The 24,490-nt window shown below is 42.3% G+C and overlaps 1 protein-coding gene across 1 annotated transcript in view; it reads right to left on the reverse strand.

Moving 5' to 3' along the window:
- Window positions 1-24,490, reverse strand: part of COG5 (component of oligomeric golgi complex 5) — a 330,757-nt gene that overhangs the window by 38,807 nt on the left and 267,460 nt on the right. Inside the window, exons 15-17 of the mRNA XM_026648688.2 lie at window positions 5,702-5,812; window positions 3,812-3,874; window positions 2,932-3,035 (exon numbers count right to left, since the gene is read on the reverse strand). Of these exons, the coding sequence (XP_026504473.1) occupies window positions 2,932-3,035; window positions 3,812-3,874; window positions 5,702-5,812 (278 nt within the window). The remainder of the gene's footprint in view (window positions 1-2,931; window positions 3,036-3,811; window positions 3,875-5,701; window positions 5,813-24,490) is intronic.

A 24,490-nucleotide genomic window follows, 5' to 3' on the forward strand; every position in this document is an offset into this window, starting at 1 on the left:
CTTCTTATCCCATGTACGGTAGTAATTTTCCTTGGTGGCATGAATTACAGCATCCTATTTCTGCTTGGAACAAAGGAGTGTGTAAATCCTCTGGGACTGCAGTCTAAAAAATCTCTTGATCTACCATTGCTACCATCACAAGATAGAGGAAATCACCCCGTCCTATCCAGTTTGCAGGCCCTCCATCAGCCTGTAGTTTAAAGCTCTAAATCCAGCTCCCAAATTTAAGTGTCCCAGCTGTTTGTATAATATTCTAATAGATCACATAATATCAAGCTACATGTCACAAGGTTACTAGTGCAGTCTGTCCCAAGCCCAATCTCTGCACAGAATTAGTCTCTTGGATTGTTCAAGTCCCACACCCAGGATTATAGGCACTCTCTTCTAATCAGTGAAGAAACAGAGCCCTGCAAGATATAGGACATGGTAATCAGTAATCGCTCTCTTTCTCTTTGAATTATAGCCAGGCTGTAGAGCCCTCCCAGACGTCAATGGGAGTTGAGAGCACATAACATCTTGCAGGATTTAGTCCACAGTCTGAATCAAAAGATCAAACCAGAGAGTGTGTGCTAATGCCAGCAGCAGGAAAGGTTGCAGCAGGTAAAAAATATTGTAAAAGCCAAGTGGAAAAGCAAAAGGGAAAAACATCTTTGAAAAGATACTGTTTTCAACAGATTTTTTTTTTTTTTTTTTTAAAGAAAGGAGAATGGATGAACTGTAGCAAGATGTGCAGGGGAAGCAAATAGCACCGATTATGGCTCACCATTACTTGTGACTATGGAGCCTCTCACTCTAAGATAAATGGTGTCAGAGTGCACGTACCCACCAGGACCAGGCTCTCATAGCAGGTCTCAAATATAGCTATGTCTCTCTTCATGAAGGGCTTTCCAAACCAGGAGAGTCTGTTCAAAATCAACCTCCTCCTAAGAATGGTCATACTGGGACAGACCAATGGCCCATCTAGCCCAGTGCCGACATTGGCCAGTGCCAGATGGTTCAAAGGGAATGAACAGAACAGGGCAACTTTCAAGTCATCTATTCCCTGTCGCCCAGTTCCAGCATCTGACAATCAAAGGCTTAAGGTTACCCAGAGCATGGGGTTGCAACTCTGACCATCTTGGCAAACAACCATCGACGGACCTATCCTCTAGGAATTTACCTAATTCTTTTTTGAATCCAGTTATAATTTTGGCCTTCACAACATCCCCTGGCAATGAATTCCGCAGGTTGACTGTGTAGTATGTGAAGAAGTACTTCCTTTTGTTTGTTTTAAACCTGCTGCCTATTTATTTCATTGGGTGACTTGTGGTATGTGAATGGAGTGAAGAAGTAAATAACACTTTGTATTCATTTTCCCACACCATTCATCATTTTACAGACATCTATCATATCCCCCCTCAGTCATCTCTTTTCCAAGCTGAAAAGTCTCAGTCTTTTTCTCTCTCCTCATACAGAAGTTGTTCCACACCCTTGATCATTTTTGTTGCCCTTCTCTGTACTTTTCCATTTCTAATATAACTTTTTTGAGACAGGGCAACCAGAACTGCATTCAGTATTCAAGGTGTGGGTGTACCATGGATTTATGATATTTACTGTCTTATTATCTATTCCAGGGGTAGGCAACCTATGGCACGCGTGCCGAAGGCGGCACGCGAGCTGATTTTCAGTGGCACTCACACTGCCCGGGTCCTGGCCACCGGTCCGGGGGGCTCTGCATTTTGATTTAATTTTAAATTAAGCTTATTAAACATTTAAAAAACCTTATTTAATTTACATACAACAATAGTTTACTTATATATTATAGACTTATAGAAAGAGACCTTCTAAAAACGTTAAAATGTATTACTGGCACGCGAAACCTTAAATTAGAGTGAATAAATGAAGACTAGGCACACCACTTCTGAAAGGTTGCCGACCCCTGATCTATTCCATTCTTATTGGTTCCAAACTTTGTTAGGTTTTTTGACTGCCGCTGCATATTGAGCACTGAATTTCATCTGTCATTTGTTGCCCAATCACCCAGTTTTGTGAGATCCCTTTGTAACTCTTCATAGTCTGTTTTGAACTTAACTATCTTGAATAATTTTGTATCATCTGCATACTTTGTCACCTCGCTGTTTACTATGTTTTCCAGATCATTTATAACTATGTTGGACAGCACTGGTCCCAGTTCAGATGACTGGGGGACACCACTATTTACCTCTCTCCATTGTAAAAACTGACCATTTAGTCCTACCCTTTGCTTCCTGCCTTTTAACCAGTTACGATCCATTAGAGGACCTTCCCTCTTATTCCATGACTGCTTACTTTGCTTATACATTTTGTAATACAACTGGTCAAAAAATGAAAATGCGAAAATTTTTGAAATTTTGCAGCTTTCATTTTATAAGGTTCAAAACTGACCCCCATTATTGTTTTTTCAAAAATGTTCACTTCATTTTTTCATGGAAATTTTAATCTAAAACCTCACAGAAAATGTTATTGAAAACAGTTATCAGAATATTTTATTTACCAAAATCCATTTTTCAGTAAACAAATTTTGATAACCATTTCAGAGTTTATAAAGTAGATAAAAAGGTCTACGAAAATTTTAGATAAAAAAGCCACAAAGTTTTTTCTGAAAAACAAAACTGTTCACAAAAACTTTGGTTTTGAATAAAGCTCTTCTTACTTAAAAAACTGAAATTTTTTGACAAATTTTACTTTAAGATAGCCAAAATAAAAGGACAAAGGCAAGTGTGATATGATTTTGGCCACTCAGTTCAATGGCCAGCCATGTTGCTGAGTTCTGTGCAAAAAGACAATCAAGTATCATGAGCTCCCAGACAAGTGATCCTGTTGCAAAGGCCACTGTGGTATTAACAGTATATTATGCATATACAATATACTTTACCAAGACAATGCCATATTATGAAGATAGTAGCTGATTACCCAGAAAAATCTTCCTGATGCATAGTGATGATAATGGCCTCCACTGAGTCTCCTACCGAGTTCAGTAGGGGTTGCACAGCACTACCCATGAGATCATGGATTGTCTAAAATAAAGTGAGAGGACGAAATCAGTAATGAACAAGAAGTACATACACTGACACCACCAAAATATACTGATTTAAGATAAATTTAGTACAGACATTTGCCTCCTTTATGTTTCCAGTGCCCTTTTATTCTATACTGGAAACATTTAAAGGAAAGGAAAATGGAAGTCTTACAACATTTAATTTGTTCAACCATTTCAGTAAGGTAGAGAAATAAAGGCCACTTTACTATTACTACTTTATTTCATAGTGGTGATGCACTTTGACATCCCCTGTATATAAAGATACATATTTTAATGCACACACGTAAGCCTATTATCCATTCTTGGCATGCCTCCTGTCCTCTACTTGTCATCATCACTCAAGACAGGGAATATAGAGGGATGGGTCCAGACAGCCATCACCACAGAAACCCAGATGTACAAGGTTACTAATCACCCAGAGAGACAAAAGCACCAAACTGGTGAGGAAAGAGAGAGTGGAGGAAATTACATTTATTGTCAAAGCAGATGTATGGGTTCATCAGAATATCAGCACTCTCAAATACAAATACTACTTAAATCGAAATAGCCTACTCATCCACAAATAGTTAGAGGAAGTACAAATTACAGAGAATTTGAAATTAATGCATATTTTGGCCAGAAAGTAAGGTCTATATTGACAAAAAAATGCCAGAACAAGACAAAACTCACAAGTTAACTTACAGTGCCCATTGTAAGTATGGCAAATACAACAAACGTTCGATCTAACTTTATAGCATGTTGACATTCAATTACCTTTAAGGCTGTAGCTATAGTTTGTTCAGCAGCTGCTGGGAATGAAATCTGGCTGGAAACTACCTAAAATATGTAAACAACAGTTAAAATAGTCAAAGCTTAGTGAATGACCCCAGAATTTTGTTTGGACTGAAAACATATTTAGCTATTCCCATTACTGAAACAAAAGTTGGCCATATTTATAAATAATGAACAAAATGTGTTATAGATGGACAAGATTTTAGAAGTTAGAAAATTCAACAATATGAAACCACTTTGTCAAAAAATACTTTTGTCCTTCTTACAGTATTTAACAGCACTTTGCAGCCCAAAAAGTTCAGCAGGTAAATCATAGTGACAAAATAATATTTTAATAAAAACATTCTGATTCTAGGGAGGGATTTTTGAAATGCAGCATCTACTTTTCAAGGGCAATCTGAAGATGCCAGCTTGTCACTGCATAGTTACCCAGTCACAACATTTTTAAACTACGAAAAGTCTACAGGCTAAAAACAAAAACAATACCCAATTTGGTCCAAAATGAAGCATCTATATTTGCCAATGCTCCAGAATAATTATGGTTTACATGGTATGAAGAACACTGACATTTGAATACACCCGAATTCATTATCTGTCATTTTGCTTTCTTGATATGCAGTGAAGCCACATTCAGTTCCCACTGAAGCCAAAAGTCCGATTCCCATCAGTTCAACAACATCTGGATAGGCCTTTAATTTTTCCTTATGCCAAATATTCATTTTGAAATCTCTAATTTCCAAGACTTGTAGCTTGAAGTAAGAGACACACAACATGATAAAAGGTAAGTGGTCTGTTCTCCTACTGATGTGTGTGGGATTTATGGAGAGCTGTGCAGCTGTAAATAATGGCAGGAATTCCTTGTAAGTTAAAATCCTACACTTTAAATAATTGCTCAAATCCCAGCTACAGTAGCATTTGGACTAGATGTCAAGGATCAAACCTGGAAACATCCCACCAATTTCCTTACAGTTATCAATATGTTATATTTATCTCATTTAAAATAGTGTATTGACCATTAAATTCAAAGTTAAGAATGAATCACATCAGATCTCTCTCCAATATCAAAGCACACAAGATGCATTACATCAGAGTTAATCTACCATCTGTTTGCAAAACCCAGACAGGTTTTATATGCTTTTTGAACCTTTTTATTATTATTTTTTTCAAGTCAGCGTCCGCATTCGTGATCATGTGTTTATTCAGACCAAGATTTTATCATGTTGAGCAGACACGGTTTGCTCTGGTTTATACTGACTGTGTAACCATAGTCAGCACTGGGTCAGTAAACTTTATTGGGTATGTCTACACTGCAATTAGACGCCCGCGGGGCTAGGGCTAAGAGGCTGTTCAACTGCGGTATTCAGGTTTGGTCTGCAGCCCAAACTCTGGGACTCTCCCATCTCGCAGGTCTTAGCCCCTTAGCCTTTTTGCGTTGGAGGGTTTGGGAATATTTGTTCCATTCTAAATATTGTTCTATATCACTGAAAACCAAACTGTTTTTTATTAATTATTACAGCAAATTCAGTTGATAGTTTAGTCACCTAAATTCAAGAGAAAATCTGTATTCTATTCAGTTCTTTGACAGTTTCCTAATTTACCACATCACAGGTAAAATGATACATAAGTACACAGACAAGCCAAAAATGTATGATGAAAAGCAGACATATGCGAATCCATCAGACAGTATTCACTAGTTATAACACAAGCCTCATTTATGCACAAATCACAAACTTTGTTCTATGCTGCTGTTCAAATAATCTTTAAAACGTATTTGTATAAGTTCTCATCAATGCAAGGCTGACTAAGCCTAAGAAAAAGCAAAGAATGTAATCAAAATTAATGGCAAGAAGTTAAGTATCGCTGAAAGCTTACCTTCAGCACTGATTGGTGTAGCCTGTACAGTGAATTCACTACAGCCACATTCCTTCTCTGTCCTTCTGTAAGGGGTCCAATCACTTGGCTGGCATCTCCTTGGGTGGACAGCTGCATTAAGTAAATAAATAAGCAAGTGATTTTAAAAATAGTATTATCAGAATGTCAACTCCTTTCTCTTGAAATAAAGTGAGACCTAAAAAGTAAAATTAGTTAAGCTGAGTGTTGCCTTTACTATTCAGAGCGGACGAAGTAGTATGTCATTTGTAGAAGACAATATCTTCCATTTAACCCATGACATATAAATGCGAACATATTACACACACACACACACACACCTACATATTACACACACACTCACTCAGCCCAGGGTCCCAGAAGACTTGTACAAGCAGGGAGCAAGGGCTATCTCCTTCCTCTGCTCCTCCAACAGGTGCTGCCAAAGCAATCCACTTGGAGACACAGGCTCTCAGCAGTTTGCCCACTTCCATAATCTGAGACAGTAATTAGAGTGACTTGTCAAAGGGCACACTGTAAGTGGCAAAACAGCAAATAGAACCGTCTCCCAGTTCCCTACTCTAACCACAAGCCAAGCTTCTCCCTTCAATGCAGATTTTTGTTGTAATACACATTAGTAGTTTGACATACACATTAGTAGTTCAAATAAAGAAATATAAATGTTATGAATTACAAAAAACAAGCAAAACAAAACAAAAAGAACAGGAGAGTGTGACAGGGTGCTGATTAGAAAGACTGCAGAATCAGCTCCCTGCCATGCCAGCCCCATTTAAGTGAATAAAGTGGAGCTGGCTGGAAAGAACCTGCCCTAATTGGGGAATGAGAGCCAGCTGTCAGCCCAATTAGCCCAGGGATATATAAGAGGCTGGGAAGAAGGAAGCCAGGGTAGTGGGACGGAGGAGAGCGAGGGAGTGCAGGCAGGCAGGGAGAAAGCCCTTCCCTCCCGGGTTCAGACACAAGGAACCCAGAAGCTGTGTATGCTGTGAAGGTGGTGGGAGCACAAACTTGTAAATAAAAGCACCAGTGGTTCCTGAACCCGAGGGTCTCTGAGTGACTTTATCTGAGCATAATCGAGGCAGGAGCAGGAGGGCCAGCTGCACTTTGCTACAGAAAGGTTATCGTGCTATTTCTAACATTAAAGGGAGTCCTTGCATAAATCACCACAGAGCAAAATCAAAGTTTATTCCAAAATAGAGAACACTGTCCCTTCACATTTAAAGTACATGAAGAATGTTTTCTTGGTCATACAAATGATGCTGAAATCATAGTACAAGGATCAGACATATGACCATTTAACTATGGTCCCATAAGGATATCACAGGGAATGTTTACTATTTAAAATAAAGTCAAATTTGGAAACATAACTTGAAATTTTCTTATACACCCGGTAAGGTGCAGAAACACAACATTCTGTTAAAAGAACTACACTGGTTTAAGTTGATTGAGTGAATTTTAAAAAAAAGATTGTCAAGCAATTACAGCAGGAATACTATTAATACAAAACTTCACTGAACTATGATTCTGTTATCATCTACATATATTCCAAGGCACAAGTTTATATTCAATTAAAGTCCCAGAGAAATAAGCCCAACGCTTAAGATCCTCCAGCAAGAAGGCATTAAAACCCCCGAACAAATAGTAAGTGACCTTTACTGAAATCTATTCAAACAACCTATTCATAGCTGCTCAGAAAATAGACAGTCAAAAATATATACGTGAGTAAAAATTTTAAAAACATTCTGAAAACATGTAGCACAAGCATAAAGAGAGAATACTTCTTAAAATGTTATAACACAATAAATCTTCATTAATGAAAGAATATTGCTTTAACTCATAGTTCTTCTAAGGATTTGAGCACTCAACATAAACATCAAAATAGCAAATGCATGCTGTAACAGGTTGACTTGCCTCTTTAAGGCCTTGGGCCAGCCACCCTAGTTAGGAAATAGCCACACTTGAACACGGTTCACCTGTTTCCCCCTACAAAGGGCAGCAGGAAGCTGCAGAGAGACAGGGATGCTCAGAGAGAAAAATACAGTTACTTTTTTCGTAACTGGTGTTCTTTGAGATGTGTTGCTCATGTCCATTCCATTGTAGGTGTGTGCGCTCCCCAATGCAGCAGTGCTGGAAGTTCTTCCCTCAGTGGTATCCATAGGGGACCGGCTTTGGTGCCCTCTGGAGTGGCGCACATATGCCACAGTATAAGGGGCGCTGCCAGCTCCCCCCACCCTCAGTTCCTTCTTGCCAGACACTCCGACAATGGGGAAGGAGGTCGGGTCATGGAACGCACATGAGCTACACATCTCGAAGAACACCAGTTACGAAAAAGATAATTGTCTTTTCTTCTTCGAGTGCTTGCTCATGTCCATTTCATTGTAGGTGACTCCCAAAGCAGTACCACCGGAGGTGGGTAGGAGTTCATGGACATGTCGATTGCAACACAGCTCTGCCAAAGCCATCATCATCTCTGGCCTGCTGAGTGATAGCATAATGATTCGTGAACGTGTGCACTGAGGACCAGGTCGCAGCTCTTCATATGTCCTGGATAGGGACCTGTGCCAGGAAAGCTGTCAAAGATGCTTGCGCCTTTGTCAAATGAGCCCTCACTATTGGAGGGGGCACAGCCTGCGCTAACTTGTAGCAAGTGCGGATGCAGGTGGTGATCCAAGCTGAAATTCTCTGAGAGGACACTGGAAGACCACCTTTCATCCTGTCGGCTACTGCAAGAAAGAGCTGAGTCGACCTGCAGAAGGACTTGGTATACTCTAAGTAGAAAGCCAATGCCCGCCTGACATCCAGAGTATGCAGGCACCTCTCCTCGTTATTCGTGTGAGGCTTCAGATGTAACATGGGAAGGAAAATGTCCTGGTTGATGTGGAAGTGCGACACCACCTTCAGCAGGAAAGCTTGTAGAACACCGTGTATGGGGGCTCTAAAGTAAGAGCTCTAATCTCGGAGACTCACCTTGCTGAGGTAATGGCTACAAGGAATGCGACCTTCTATGAGGGCCCGTGAGCCTGGAAAGGACCAGGTTGAGGTCCCATTGAGGAACCGGTTCCCAGACTGGTGGAAACAGTCTTTCAAGGCCTTTCAGGAACCTAGCCGTCATGTCATATGAAAAAAACGACCTACCCTGGACTCGAGGGCGGAAGGCCGATGTGGCTGCCAGGTGAACCTTGATTTAGGAAAGGGCGAGGCCCTGATGCTTTAGGTAAAGCAGGTAATCTAGAATGCACTGCAGCGATGACTGGGTCAGAGAGATATTCTGCTCCACCATCCAGGAGGAGAACTGCTTCCACTTTGCCAGGTAAGTGGTTCTTGTCGAGGGCTTTCTGCTCTCCAGGAGAACCTGTTGCACCTGACAAGAGCAGGCCAACTCCTCCGGGTTCAGCCATGCAGCATCCAAGCCTTGAGGTGGAGTGACGCGAGGTTTGGGTGCAGTAGCTGACCATGGTCCTGCAACAGCAGGTCTGGGCGGATGGGAAGTGTCTGCGGGGACGCTACGGACAGGTCCATGAGCATGCCGAACCACTGCTGGTGTGGCCAAGCTGGGGCAATCATGATGACCCAGGCCTTGTTCTTCATGATCTTCAAGAGGACCTTGCTGATTAGCGGAATAGGTGGGAAGGCGTAAAGCAGGTTCCCTGACCAGGACAGGACAAAGACATCGGAAAGTAAGCCTCTGCCAAGGCCTTGCAGGGAGCAGAACACATGACACTTCCCATTCTGTCTGGTGGTGAACAGGTCCACTCGGGGAGTCCCCCCCTCAGGAAGAGCATCCTGACAACCTCCAAATGAAAAGACCATTCATGGTGAGAGAAGAAGGACCTGCTGAGGTGATCTGCCAGCGTGTTCCTCATGCCGGGAGGGTGCGAGGCTTCCGGGTGGATCGCATGCTATATGCAGAAGTCCCACAGACAGAGGGCCTCCTGGCACAGGACCGATGACCTGGCTCCTCCCTGTCCGTTGCCATAGAAAATGGAGGCCATGTTGTCCATCAGCACCTGCACCACCCGACCAGAGAGGTGGGGAAGGAACACCGTGCAAGCCAGCCGAATGGCCCTCAACTCCCTGACGTTTATATGACGCGCAAGCTCTTCCCTGGACCATAGGCCCTGCGTGCACAGTGTGCCCAGATGCACCCCCCACCCGAGGTCAGACGCATCCGATATTAGTGAGACCATGGGCCGCGGGCTTGCGAACTGCACACCTTCCAGTACCATCACCGGGTCAGACCAACATTGCAGGGCAGTAAGTATCCATGGCGGTATCGTAAGGATCTTGTTCAGGTGATGTCTGGCCGGGGAGTAAACAAACACCAGCCATAACTGAAGAGGGCAAAGCCCGAGCCTCGCATGTCGAATGACATATGTGCAGGCAGCCATGTGCCCTAGAGGTCTGAAGCAAACCCAGGCAGTGGTGAGTGGGTGGGCAGTGACACTTGCAATGAGCTCTGACATTGCCCTGAACCTTGCCTCCGGCAGAAAGGTTCTGGCGTGGGTCGAGTCTAGGACCGCTCCAATAAATTCTAGCCTTTGAACTGGAACCAATGTTGATTTTTGTTCGTTTATCAACAGGCCCAGTGCTTGGCAGGTGGCTCGTAACATCTCGATGCTGTGCTGAACCTGTCCTTCCAATCAGCCCTTTATGAGCCAATCGTCGAGGTACGGGAAGATCTGAATACCTTGACATCTGAGGTAGGCCACTACTACTGACATGCACTTTGTGAACACCCTTGGCGCCGAGGCTAAGCCAAAGGGAAGCACTGCACTGACCCAACCAGGAAGCGCAGGAACCTCCTGTGGCCGGGGAACATCGAAGTGTGGAAGTATGCAGCGTACCAGTCTCCGGGATCCGGGAACAGAATGATGGAGGCCAGAGAGACCATCTGGAACTTCAACTTCTTGAGATATTTGTTGAGGGTCTGCAGGTCTAGAATGGGGTGCAGGCCCCCTTTGGCCTTTGGGATAAAAAAGTAGTGGAAGTAAAACCCTTTTCCCCTTTGGTGCTCGGGGACTTCCTCCACCGCTCCCACCCATAGGAGGTTTTGCGCCTCCTGAATGTGGCAGATACTTATGAGAAGGGTCTCTGAAGAGGGATGAGGAAGAGGGATAGAAGGGGGGTATAGAAATGAACTGGAGGGTATAACCCCTTGCCACTGGGCTGAGGACAGGGCTCTGAACAGGGCTGGCTCCCAAATCTATGGGGCTGTTGCGGCTTAAACTCTTCCTCACCGGGCCTGGCATGTAGAGGCCCAGGGAGCACAAGGTGGCCCTAGAATCTTTCAGGCCATGTAATTTAGCATCTGTTTGTTCTGAAAACAGGGCCAGGCTATCGAATGGGAGGTCCTGGATGGATTGTTGGACCTCCATTGAGAGACCCGACGACTGGAGCCAGGACGCATGCCTCATCGAAATGGCCGAAGTCATGGTCCAGGCCGCAGAGTCCGCAGCAGCCGAGGCTGCCCGGAGGGCTGCTCTGGCCACCGCCATGCCCTTGTCGAGGATAGCCAGGAATTCTTTCCTGGGCTCCTCCTGCAGCGAGTCCGCAAACTTAGCCATCAACTGCCATATATTGAAGTCATAGCAGCCGAGCAGGCCTTGATGGTTGGCCACCCTCAGTTGGAGGCTTGAAATAGAATAAACTTTTCGACCAAATAGATCGAGCCTCCTTATTTTTTGGCGTCGAACCCGGTTGACCCTGCCTATCGCGCTCACTGGCCACGGATACCACTAGCAAGCTTGGGGCCGGGTGGGTATACAAATCCTCATATCCTTTAGCAGGAACAAAGTATACCTCTATCCCGATATAACACGAATTTGGATATAATGTGGTAAAGCAGTGCTCCAGGGGGGCGGAGCTGTGCACTCCGGTGGATCAAAGCAAGTTCGATATAACGCGGTTTCACCTATAACACGGTAAGATTTGTTGGCTCCCGAGGACAGCGTTATATCGAGGTAGAGGTGTATTTTCTTTCTGTCCATTTGGTGATTGGGGGCAGGGAGGAGGGTGTCTGCCACAGGGCCTTAGTAATTTTTGCAACTTCCTCGTGCACTGGGGCCAATGGCTCTCGGTGCTGCGGCTCCTGTGACCTGTGGTGGCACTCAGCAGATCTTCGATGGTATCCCGGTGATCTACGCTTCGTGCTTAGAGAGCGTTGCCACTCCGTAGACCTGGAGCGGGAGCGAGAGGATCAACGTCTTGGAGACCACTGATGCATTCACGGCGATCCGTAACGGCTCTCTGACGGCCAGTGACGGGGCTCCGGGGACCGACGTTTGGATCCTCCGGAATGGCGCCTTGAACTGGGGGACCGGCTTGGACACTCCCGGCACCACGGCTCTGGGGACCGGCGTGCCTCCGCAGGTCTGCACCCAACCACCGGCATTCAATGCCCTGAGCCCGAAGAGCGCTGCCTAGAGTCAGGGGACCGACGCTGGGAACTCTGGCAGGTAAGCGAACCGGCATCCGGGGGTTAGTGGCGCTGCTTGGGCAAGCGCTGTTGGGGCACTCCCCAGAGCGGGGAGTGGTGCCACACTGATAGAGAACGTCGGAAGGGGCCCATGGCAGGCTTACCCCTCTAACAGGGCACCTCCGAGGCTGGGGTGAGAGCGGCTCCGGAAGGGACAATCTGTCCATAGCAGCCTGAAAGGCGTCTGGTGTAGACGGCACCGCCAGGTGCTGAGTGTCTCTGCCACTACCCGGGGTGGCGGGCAGGTCTTGAGCCGAGCTCGACAGCTCATCTGCCATTGGAGCCTGGCCACCAACCGGAGGCGACGAGCTGCCCCTTGCGGGACTTTATTCTCCTCCGGCTCTCTCCTTCGCTTTACGGGTTCCAGGAGAACATCCCCTACTGGCCCTTTCTCTGCTTCTTAGCCGGTACCAGGGATGAGCGTCAGCATTGGTTGGATGTCAGTGCTGGCGGCGCACTCCGCACCGAGGCCGTGGTGCTTGGCGCAGAGTATGATCTCCTCAGCTCCAAGGCCTGTGCAAGGGCTGACTCCATAAGGAGCGCTTGGAAACGAATGTCCCGCTCCTTCTTGGTACGTGGCCTGAAGCTTTTACAAATGTGACACTTGTCGTTCACGTGGGCTTCCCCCAAGCATTTCAAACAGCTTCTATGGGGGTCGCTGACTGGCATGGACTTTTTGCAGCAGTCACAAGGTTTGAAGCCTGTGGACCGGGGCATGCCCCATCCCAAGGCTAAGTCCCATATGGGACTATCTAACTATTTTCTACTAACACTAAGGGAACTATTACCTAAACTACTTAAAACAACTATATACAATCAAACCACCACTGTGGCACTGTAGGAGAAGTAGCTTCCAGAAGCAAGAAAACATTCCAGTACCATCACTGGCGGTAAGAAGGAACTGAGGGTGGGGGGAAGCCAGTACCACCCCTTATACCACGGCATACACACGCCACTCAAGAGGGCGCCAGAGCCAGTCCCCTATGGATACCATTGAGGGGAAAACTTCTGGCACCGGTGCACGTGGAGAGCACACACACCTACAATAGAATGGACATGAGCAAGCACCCGAAGAAGAACAAGCAGAGTCAATGGCTGATGGGAGTAAGTAGTCTCTAGTAGGGAACTTGGAGTTTTCAGAGAAACAGCTCTAGTCAGAGAAGGCCTGGAAGACCCCCAGCAGGAAGTCTGGGGGTATGGACTAAATGGGGATTTGAGAACTTTAATTTTGAATATTTTGTGATACTAATAAATCTAGCCCAAGGGTTCTAAGTTGCTAAATATGCAAAGAGTTTGGGTGGAATTTAAGTCTTTTGAAGGAGAGATTGAGGCAGGGCACAAGGGGGCATGAGGGAGGTGACCTACACGATGACACATGGTATGACTAAATTAGCCAGTATTTAACTAACATCCTACAAATATTATTTTTAGGCAACTTTTCATTCATATGCAAGTATGTAGTGATATAGCATTACAACTTCCCTATCCACCACATTTCTTGCAACAAAATCAGTTCAATCCAAATTCTCCAGAATTAAGAGTCCATCTCAACTGAGGTTTCTCACATCTTTTCAAAGAAAAAAAATGTACCTTCTCCTAATGCCTCAGAAATAGTCTGGCCTCCAAAAACTATCCTCAGACTAGCAGAAGTAAACTTGGTGCCTCATATGTCGGCAGTTCTTTTCTTTCCTGATGAGAGCAACCATGTAATCTGGCTTCACTTCCATCTCACTCCCTGATATTTCAACTTCAAGAGACCTGACTGATTTTAAGAATTTTGCTCTGACAACAACATTTTCACAGATTAATAACAAAACAGACTTGTGTTGAGTTAAAGTGGTAAATCAGTGTGCTGAGGTTATGGTTTAGACTTTTACCAGCCATTTAGTGCTCAATCATCATCAAGGCAGGAAATGCAGCTAATCTGGGAAGAATAACAAACTTTCCGGTGAATGCATTTTTTTAGTCAGTTGTTATTAGACTTGTCCCGTCCAGCTGTGCTTGCTGGAGGATCAGCTGAATCTTTTGAAGTAACTTTAAAATTGGACCCACACAGATAGAGAAAATTCTCTCTACCTGATGCAGTTTGGCTTTTAGACATTTTGAAACCACATGGCAATGGCTCCTCAGCTCTTGATGAAAGAACCTAACTTCAGGGAACTGATACAGGAAAAATAACCTTTCTGCAGGAATATGCAACTCATGCACTCAGCAACTGTTGTGCAAAACTCGACAGACATCAACAAAAAATGCTTTAAAACAATATTTTTCTAAAATTATTCATTTTTTTAGTTCTTTCAAATCAACTTGATTTCAATAGAAGGATTTGCTGAGCCCTTGTAGATTGTAAACTACTATCAGTTTGAAGCACGGAGCTGGTAAATCTTTACCACAGTGAATAACATTTGAAACCCAGCTGTACTGGGTTCACTGAGGCTGCCTTTAGGGAGACATGCTTCGAGACAACTAAGATCCATTGGACATAAGCCCCAACATTTGTAGCTTGGTATGAACTGTCAGCTGCTGTCTCTTGTCTATCCTTGCTGACACACTGGTGATTTCTAGGATCCTGTCCTGAGGCAGGAAGGCTTTGAGGGTTGATCTGTGTCTAGTGGGGCTTCTACATACTCCATTTGTTGCCAGGTAAGTTGGGACTTTGGGTCATTTAACAGGACTCCAACATGCTTGTGATCACACAGACTGATTTTCTGAAACCCTCTGGGATGATGTCCTCGATCAGCCACTTTATTTATCTAGAGAAACACATGCACTACCATGCTATGCAGGTAGGCTATTATTATTACCCTAAGCATGTCATGAAAATACGTGGAGCAGATGCTAGACCAAAGAGCAAGAGAAGACTTTGGTAGTGCTGTTCCTCTTCAACACATCTTAGATACACGAGGCTATATACACGAGGCTATTTTCCAGGCAAGTGTCTGCAAGGTCCAAAGCGTTTTGCCTGTTGCCTTCCTCTAGGACAGACATGATGCCTCCATCAGGGCAACCATATGGAACTCATCTTTGATCAGATCTTGATTCCACTCGCTAAGTTCTAGGGTGCGCTAGAGCCTTCCCGTCTTTTTGGCTACCTGAAATGATTTGTGTTGAAGCAGGCATCAGAGCTCTGAGAAAAAGCAGTTGCCAAAACAAAGGAGATACCAAAAAGTCGGAAGTGCCTAAGACAATAGCTAGAATATATGGTACAGCCACGTGGGACATAACTGGAGGGTAAGGTTTAAAAGGGAACCTAAAGGAAACATGAGAAGCAGTGCTGAGATGCAGAACAATGGGCAATGACCAACAAGAGGAGCACCTTTGCCATCATGGTCAAGAAAGAACTTGCTAGAACATTTAGAAAGCAGCATTTATGCTCATAGTTTGTGATGTAGTATGCCCCTATGAACAACACTAGTGAAAGAATGTTAAAACTGGTGAAATGATTTTAGCTGTGCTAGCTGAAATTAGTACAATCTTGGGATGGCCTGAGCTGCTTTTAACAGAGTCTGATCTTGTCTTGCAAAAAATAAGGAGTATACTAATCAGAATGTTCCTAACTTAAAAAGTGAGAGTCTTGTCATATGACCCAAATCTGTTCTGAATAACATAACGGTTTGGGGAAAAGAAGAGCTAGTGCCCATACAGGTGGGGCAGAAGGCTTCTTGAAAGAGACAATTAAAGATTCCTAGAAGAAACAGAAGGGAAACAAAATGTGAATGAGTGTGAGATTGAAATTAACAGGTGAGAGTCCAACAACTGTGCTAGCCAATATGTAGTCACAAAAACATTCAGAGAGAAAGCTAGGCTGGAAGTGAAAAGTTTTTTCTCAGACTTTATTCAGCAGAAGTTGAGGGCTGACAACTCAGTACTGGGTAAATCTGCCATTCACTAAAGAACTCAGAGAAAGGCACTCTGTACTTTAAGACATCTGAGGGGATCTACCAGTTCCTGTGTGGAGCCCATGTCTACATACAGACAGGGAAAGCCATGCACCAGTACTTGGGACCAGGCTGGGGACATGAACCAAGTCAAACCGAACATAAGCAGAGGATCCAGCCCTACATCTCCAGCTAGCTGCCTTACCTTATTCCTGAGACTACCTTGGACAGAAGATAAGTATGACCCCACAATCATTAAGTACTAAAAACCTAGTTGGAGTAACATCTAAGACTTTCCTTCTTAGTATCCAGCCAAGAATTCTTTAAATACATAAAAACACAAAGTTGTAATCTGAAAGACCCTGCAACCTGTGTGAGAAAAGACAGAATAACTGATAAATAACTTTTTACATTTTAATGGTGTACTTGAATAATGTAATAAGAAAATTTTGCCTAATTTGAGCCTTGGTTTCTGTAACTGATAATGAATGAAATGCTGCAAATTGAATGAAATGTGAATCTGCATTTTGGTAGGTTCTGTAGTGCAATGCAGGAATTTACAGAATTGCATTATGTTGTCCTATGGGATTTTTTTAAATTAATTTCTTGCTTTTAACAGGTAGTAATGAAAAAAGAATTTAGTTTACTACGTGGGTGGAGTCTTGAGTTCTCTGTCTGGGACTATACTAAATGTTAACTAATTTGGACTTTTTCTGTAGGAAAAGTCAGCCTTCTGATAAAACTTTTCAAGAGTTTAGGACTTTGTTTAACTTGAATTTCAAGTGAATAATAGCCCCTACCATGTTTGACAGTGAGTCGGGAGGAGGGGCTAGCTTGCATTCTGTCTTGCTACCACTGCCCTCAAGGGTCAAAAAACCTGAGCAAGGAGGCACAGTCAGTCTCATATTAAAGAGCTAAGATCTTGAAGCAAGTATCTTCCACAGACGGTATTTTTACAGAACTCCATTTACTTTCTTTCTCCATCATAAACTACCTCTGCAAATCCCCTCTTTTAAAGGACTAACTAGTAGCATCATAATCTAGGAGGAGTGCTGAAGAGAGCTTAATCAAACTAAGACTGGAGCAGTGCCCTCCCAGCAGAGCATCTGATCTAGCTCTAGGATCAAGAGCATAATATTTTGTGAAAGCATGACTTGAACTCCAATTGTTCTGATATTTTTCAAGAATAGACACATTCCTGATGGTCATGCTCTTATAGAATGAACTTAATCCATCCAGTACTTGGACTTCTGCTTGATCATAACAAGTTATTATAAAACACATAATCCATTTAGAAAGCTTCTGATTCAACAGGGCTAGGTCCTTCAATTTCTCCCCATAAACTATAAATAATTGGGAAGATTTACAATTAGGTTTAGTGATTGCAAAAGATGTCCTTTTATCATCTGATCTGTGTAATTTCACCCTGTGTAATTTCTCTGGCAAGAATAAAGCATTTATTGGCATCAGTTTACCTATTTATAAGAAAATCTGCTGCCACTGAAAGCAAAAATTTTATGTGAGGTTTTAAACTATATTAACTTTGTTGAATACAGTATAAATAGAACTGGCCATAAGCATCTGCAACACACACTTTCTCCCAGCTGATGTTCTGGCCACAAAAAGAGCCATTAGCAAAAAGAGTAGGTAATCTCCCAGAGTTTTAAAAGGTAAAAGTTAAATTCAAGTGCCAAGGGTTTATGAGGTCCCAGACAGGTGAGAATAAGTTTTAGAGATCTAAAAATTTTTTTAAAGAGCTCATAATGAAAGAGTGAGAAGGGATCCAACAGCCTCAAATCCATAAATAACAATAGCTGCTATATGAATATATCGATGACAAAGATAACCCTGAATCTTTCAGAAACCACCGATATTCTAAGATATGGAGAACAGAACAAATCTCAGGTTTCTCCTAACAATGTAAAAACCACAGTATAAGAAGTTTCTACTTCACCACATAGGGAATCCAGACCTTCTACAAGAGAATCCTAAGAAATGTTTTTACTCTTTCAGAAAAAAATGAAAACATTTATTTTCTACTGACTCAGGGCTTGGCTACACTTGCAAGTTAGAGCACACTAAAGCCGCCCAGTGCGCTCTAACTCACTCCCCGTCCACACTGGCAAGGCACGTAGAGCGCTCTGACTCCGTGGCTAGAGCGCTCCTGGTACTCCACCTTGGCAAGAGGAATAACGTCTGATGCGTCTTGGCTGAGATGCCCCAGCATCAGTGTGAACGAGGTGTTGCATTACTGTGCTCTGATTGACCTCTGGAAACGTCCCATAATGCCCTTATATCAAGTGGCCACTCTTGTAATTGTTTTGAACTTGGCTGTAGGAATGTGGATATGCCCTTTCAAAGCTCCGTTTCTGACAGCCGGCATACTTATCTGCTCCGAGACAAAGCAAACATTACTTAGGAATGTTGCTTGCTGTCAGTGTGGGAAAGGGGGGGGGGGGGGGGGGGGGCGGTCTGAAATTACAAGACAGCATGCAGACACACTCTCAGCACCCCAAAAACCCACTCTCTCTCCCCCCACATACACACAACACACTTCCTGTCACACTCCACCCCACCCTCCACATTTGAAAAGCATGTTGCAGCCACTTGAACGCTGGGATAGCTGCCCATAATGCACCGCTCCCAATGCCACAAATGTGGCCACGCCAGTGCACTTGCAGCTGTCAGTGTGGACAGACTGCAGTGCTTTCCCTACTGCGCTCTCTGAAGGCTGGTTTAACTCAAAGCGCTCTACATCTGCAAGTGTAGCCAAGCCCTCAGAAACTTCAAGATACTGATAGGGAATCTGGCCCTCCTTTTGAGATGAGAGATCTGAAAATAATGGAAGAAAATTGATTTCGTGTACATGGCTAATGGATCTGAATACCGCACTGGCAAGAGTCACACTGGACCATTTAAAATCACCTGAGCTTTTTCTCAATTTATCTTAACATCTTTAGGACTGGAGGAAATGAAAGGAAGGCAGATAGCAGCCTTCCTCTAATGGAAAAAGAAAACATTCCTCTCTAACTCCAGTTGTTTGCTTGCCCTGGAAGAAAACTTTTTGGACAAGATATTCAGTAGTATCTAGTGGTTTTGGGTGCCCAAATGGTGAGACACATTGAAGAGACCCTGATTTTCATAAGATGTTTGGCACCCACTCTCTGAAAGTCAGCACCTTTAAGATATCTTGAAAAAAACAGGCACCCAAAAACTGAGGCACTCAAATTCACTAGTCACAATTGAAAATCTTGGCTCTTGCATTTGGTGTTTTGCCAGTCTGAGGTTTGCCCCATTGAACAAAAACAGAGAAAGCTAGGGAGGACTTCAGAGACAATTTGTGTTGATCCTGATACTTTTGACTAAAGCCATCTAATGAATTCTTCATACCTGCCAAATTAATCACCGAAGGATGAGTCCTGTTGTGATACACTATTCCCACAGGTGAATTTCCTCCAGCCTGCTTCTACTGGTTTCCTACACACTGGACTATTTAGAACCAAACTCCACAAGGCAGAGGAAGTGCAGAGACCCTCTACATAGCTGCTCAATCCATCCCACCGAGGGCTACAAGACACAGAGAGCCTTTGAGCAGGACCACCAGAGTGGGGTGAATTCCACCAACACATACAAAGCATAAGCAATTTATTTAATTACCATCTGTCTTTTTAAATGACTACTGATTCAGTCCATGCATTAATTCAATTTATAGTACTTCAATTACCATTTTTAAACTGAATAAGCAAATAAGCTTTACAGTTTTAAGCTCTAACTTGCTATCTGGTGAGAGCTATTCCAAAATAATGAAAACTCCAAAGCCTCTGAAATAAAGTGATATACATTTAATCAAATGTACTTATTTAAATTCAGTGTGAATCATAGAGTTTAACTTGACATGAAACCAATCAAACCACATAATATGAAAAGCTACAAGCACTGTGTAATCATGCTGTTTTTCTACCTGTTAGCAAAATGACATGCTAGATTTAAAGTACAATTTTTAGTCCACTCTACCAGCAAGATAAAATACAGTACATAGTACTCCAAGATGTTTAATGCCTAGTTAAACATTTTCTGTATTTTAGCCAAGAGCCTCAAAAAATATTCCACATTTGTTAAGTGAATCACGATCCAGATAGCAAAGGAAAACATGAAGGAAATATATGAATATTTATCTCCTAATCTCTCTTTCTAAATCATTGCAAATTCAAATGAAAACATACAAGATGTGAGTAAAGTTTTCAAAAGCACCTAAAGTTACTTAGGACCACAAAACCTTGGGCTCTGAAATCACTTATCACATAGACACTTTTGAAAATGTTACCCAGTATGACTAATTACTCTTTCCTAATGGACCTCTGATTACTTCCAATTTAGGCCCATTGCTATCTTTATTAATTTAGCAAAATAGCAAAAGCTAATCTTTATGACATTATTTTTAGTGTCAAATAGCTTGCCTGCGCATGATATTTGAGCCTGCATTATTTAATCCTTTTAATGTGACAAATATTGAGTTCATGTTTGTGTGTTTTACCATTTAAATAGCATAGATGCATGTTTTTCAATGACAGTCATGTCTTCCAATACTTATAATAGACATTATGGACTCTAAAAAAATTATATCTCAGACAAAAGTCGGGGGTGAGGGGAGAATAGTGCCTCATGGTACCGTTGGCTTGTGGCACAATCATTGACCAGTTGAAGCCTCCCCATAAATGTCACTTTTATTATTGTTTTTGACTGTTTGCAAGCTCATTAAATTTAATTCTACATTCCAACAGTTCACAATATTCGACAGTGAGACAAGAGGACTCGATACATTTGCCTGGAACTGTCAGACAAATCTCATTGTTGGAAGATGTCCTGAATAAGATGTCATCCTTTAACTGAAAAAGCACGATTCCATTCAATTCAATACCACACAATACAAGACATGATTTAACTTTCATAAGACCACATAATAAAAGTGACAACCAGAAATTTATCTTATGTCATTATGTTAAGGGTCTAGCAATATTTCCATTACAAATAAAGTCTTTGATGGGCTCATAAATTTGCTCCAGCAAAAGGACCATTCTAAAACCAATAATTTTTCTGACACCATGGATCTTCACTTTTTGTGCAGAAAGATATTACCTTATATCATTATTGCATTGCCTAAATGTACCTTTACTTAAACTTATGAATAAGTACTGATAGCTTAAACTGGCTATCAGCACAAACATGGATTCTGTAAATGCTCCACACCTCAACTGAAGTATGAAGAAGTAATGAATAAGCCTTGCAAGTATCATCACATTCTGATGACACCTAGGAAACAACAGCACTTTTTATACAGGATCAAACTTATCTGCTCCCACCTGAATCAACAGAAAAACATTCCAGATCCAAAAAAATGGCCCATGTCTTAATAGAACAACCTATGCACATACACTGAAATCTTACAGACTACCCTAGGGGTACTTACAGGTAATTATTATAGGCCTATTTCAAGCCACATCTGTATTCTAGGAAGTCAGGAAATCAGCACAGTACACGCAAATATGTAAAAGATAAAATCATCATAAAACAGTAAGTGAACTGAAATACATCCAATAGTTCAAAATTTTAAAGGGACCTCCACCTATAGTTTCACAACTGGAAACGGGCACAAAAGGAACAATTGGATAGTTATGTGTCCATTACATCATTAGCACTCGCAAATTTGTTCCCACAAATGTTTGTTAATGTAAAATTCCAGGTGCAAAATCAGAGACCATTTTTAAAAACACAGATGCAATGTTTATGCAAAGTTGATGTTCTAGTAACCTCTGTAACTGCATCAAGATGTCAATAACCCAGGGTATAGAGGGCCTTACCAAACCCTTTGCTTTTCTTTAGACTTGTGTTGAATGAGACTGGTGTGGACTGGTCATCTGGCACAAGGAGGCCTCTGAACCCTCTGCCACCTATGAAAGGGTACTCTAGGCTGTCCCCCAAACACCCCAATGCATATAAGAGGTTTGTTGATAGGCCAAGGATGTGTTCTGAGATCCATAGGTGCAGTGTCTCTAAAACCCCAATGAAGAGGCTGTGAAGCTGATGGGCTGAATGAGCAAGAACTCTTTTGCCAATACAAGCTGCATCTCCACTAGAGGTATTTGCTGGCATAGCTATACTGGTAAACCCTTGCTAGTGTGGACAAGGCCTTAGACTTTTTTTCATTTCCCAGAGGAGAAAACGGAATTGTGGTCCCCCTACAACAACATTTTTCAGTTTCACTAGTCTTGTTAGTTTTTTTTTTCTCTCTCAAACTGTTTGACAGAAAAGGGGGAAGTAACAGGAAGTATCTATTAAGCTAGACACTTTCTGCCCTATATCTTCCTAAACAACAAAATCCTGACTGAATTCAGAGTTAAGGGTTCAAAAAAGCTCTTATTTCCATAAATTTACAAATACCCTGTTTTCTAAGAAACTACATAACTGAATAGTCTGAAAGTCAATCACTTGCACCAGGGTGTTTTTTATTCTCAACGTTTTCTTTTTAAAATCACACTTTCCTTTTACATTTTTGCTCTCCTTAATAATCTTAGTGGCTGAGCCACAATCTTCCATTACAAACTCTGGGTCAGTCACGGTTCTTTCATCATTGTAGATTCTGTATGAATACTTCTTGCATTCTGGGCTGTGAACAAAATAATCCACTGCACATATTTACCTCTTCATTCCCTTGATTCAACATGTCACACACTTTTTCCTACACAAATGACACTGTGAAATTCCATTTAAAGATGGTGTTGCTTTCTCGGTTCAGAGTTTAAGCTGAAGTAATTGTTATTTTTGCATTCCACATTGGCTTTTTAGCATTTTCTTCCCTCAATCTCTTCTATGAAATTATATTTACACAATAAGTAAAAGCAGTGATCATTCTAGATTATGTTTAAAAAATTTAAACAAAAAGGAATAACAGAAGCCATTTTATTGGCTCTCACCCTCCCTGGAAGATAAATGAAGCCATAATTACCAAAGAATCAGAACTTTCTAAACTACATTAACCAGAGGCATACGTCACACCTTGTGACTACCAACTATTTGACTCAAGGTAAACTGAAAAAATACTCAAGACTGAGATGAAAAATAAGATGCTAATTATCACAAAAGTTTCTGACGATGGATGGGTGGATATGCAGGAAGGTGGCTTCTACATTGATGCTCAGTAATTACTTTCTGGTTTTTTGACCATACTTTGAGACAAGATCAGCTTTTTTGCAGTACATTTAAAAGATGAGACGATATTTTCTGGAGATGTATAAAAATGTCCATATCCTCCTCAAGCTTAAAGGAAGAAAATAATTTGTTACGACCGGTTCTGAATGCTGGCCGGTAGGTCAAAGTCATTTAAGAACAAGGTGTTAATGCTGCATACCTGTTAAAAATGGGAAATTGAAAACAAATCGCTGTTACTAGCAGCAAGGGCTTAATCAGTTGCAACAATATTAAAGACCACATTTGAATCCACTTAGTAAAACCACCACAATGTGTTTCTCAAACTGGCAATCTTATTGGCAGCCTCAGTAAGGAGACCAGTGACAGAATGACTTTGAGACAAGATATACTCCTCACTCCAAGAGCTGGTCTCTCTGGAGCAATATTGAAGTGCAATGGGAGGAAAATACACTGAGCCATACCTGTTCTGTGGGTAAATGAAGACTTCATTCAAGAACGGCAATAGTGAAATTGACTTTGAATTATATATTCTTGTTAATTTTAAAAAATGTATTTGGTGGTGAGATACTACAGTGATGGGCACTCTAAAAATACCTTAAATGATAGACAGATAGCTGAGGAATATCTGTCCATCTGGATATTAAACTCACTAAAAATAGGACATTAAATTAAAGGAGGCATTAGGGTGCACTAGCATCCAATGCTACGTCAACCGTATTGGCATAAAAATGTGTTGGACTAAGGAAACCAATGTAACAGACTTACTATTCAAGGTACCCATGCTATCAATCCAACAAGATTTTGAGTTGCCAAGTACTCATCAACTCCCCAGAGTGTATAACCTGTGCTCTTTCCTGGCTCTCAACTATGCAATGGTGTTAGATACGTTGGTTGAAAACTGTGGCTCAGTCACTTATGGCTGACATGGGCTACAGAAGGAATGTTACATGTAGGGAGCATACCTCTGAAATATCCCTCATTTTGAGTGATGTTGCTTTTAGTTCCAATATTATATATGTTCCACAGAAACTTGGCATCTCCCTCACATTTACCATTTACACCAGAAATAAAGAACTACTAAACTGAGGTTACAGAAAGAATTTTATACTGAAGGATGGAATCCCGCAGCATTTTAGGTTTCCCACATGAATAATTTGTTTGTGCCCCTCATTCAGGGCCTTTCTTTGACACACATTGTGTCCCACATTTGGGCAT

The sequence above is a fragment of the Terrapene carolina genome, unplaced genomic scaffold (genome assembly GCF_002925995.2).
Source record: "Terrapene carolina triunguis isolate 2854851 unplaced genomic scaffold, T_m_triunguis-2.0 Scaffold68, whole genome shotgun sequence".
In the NCBI taxonomy this organism is placed as follows: domain Eukaryota; kingdom Metazoa; phylum Chordata; order Testudines; family Emydidae; genus Terrapene; species Terrapene triunguis.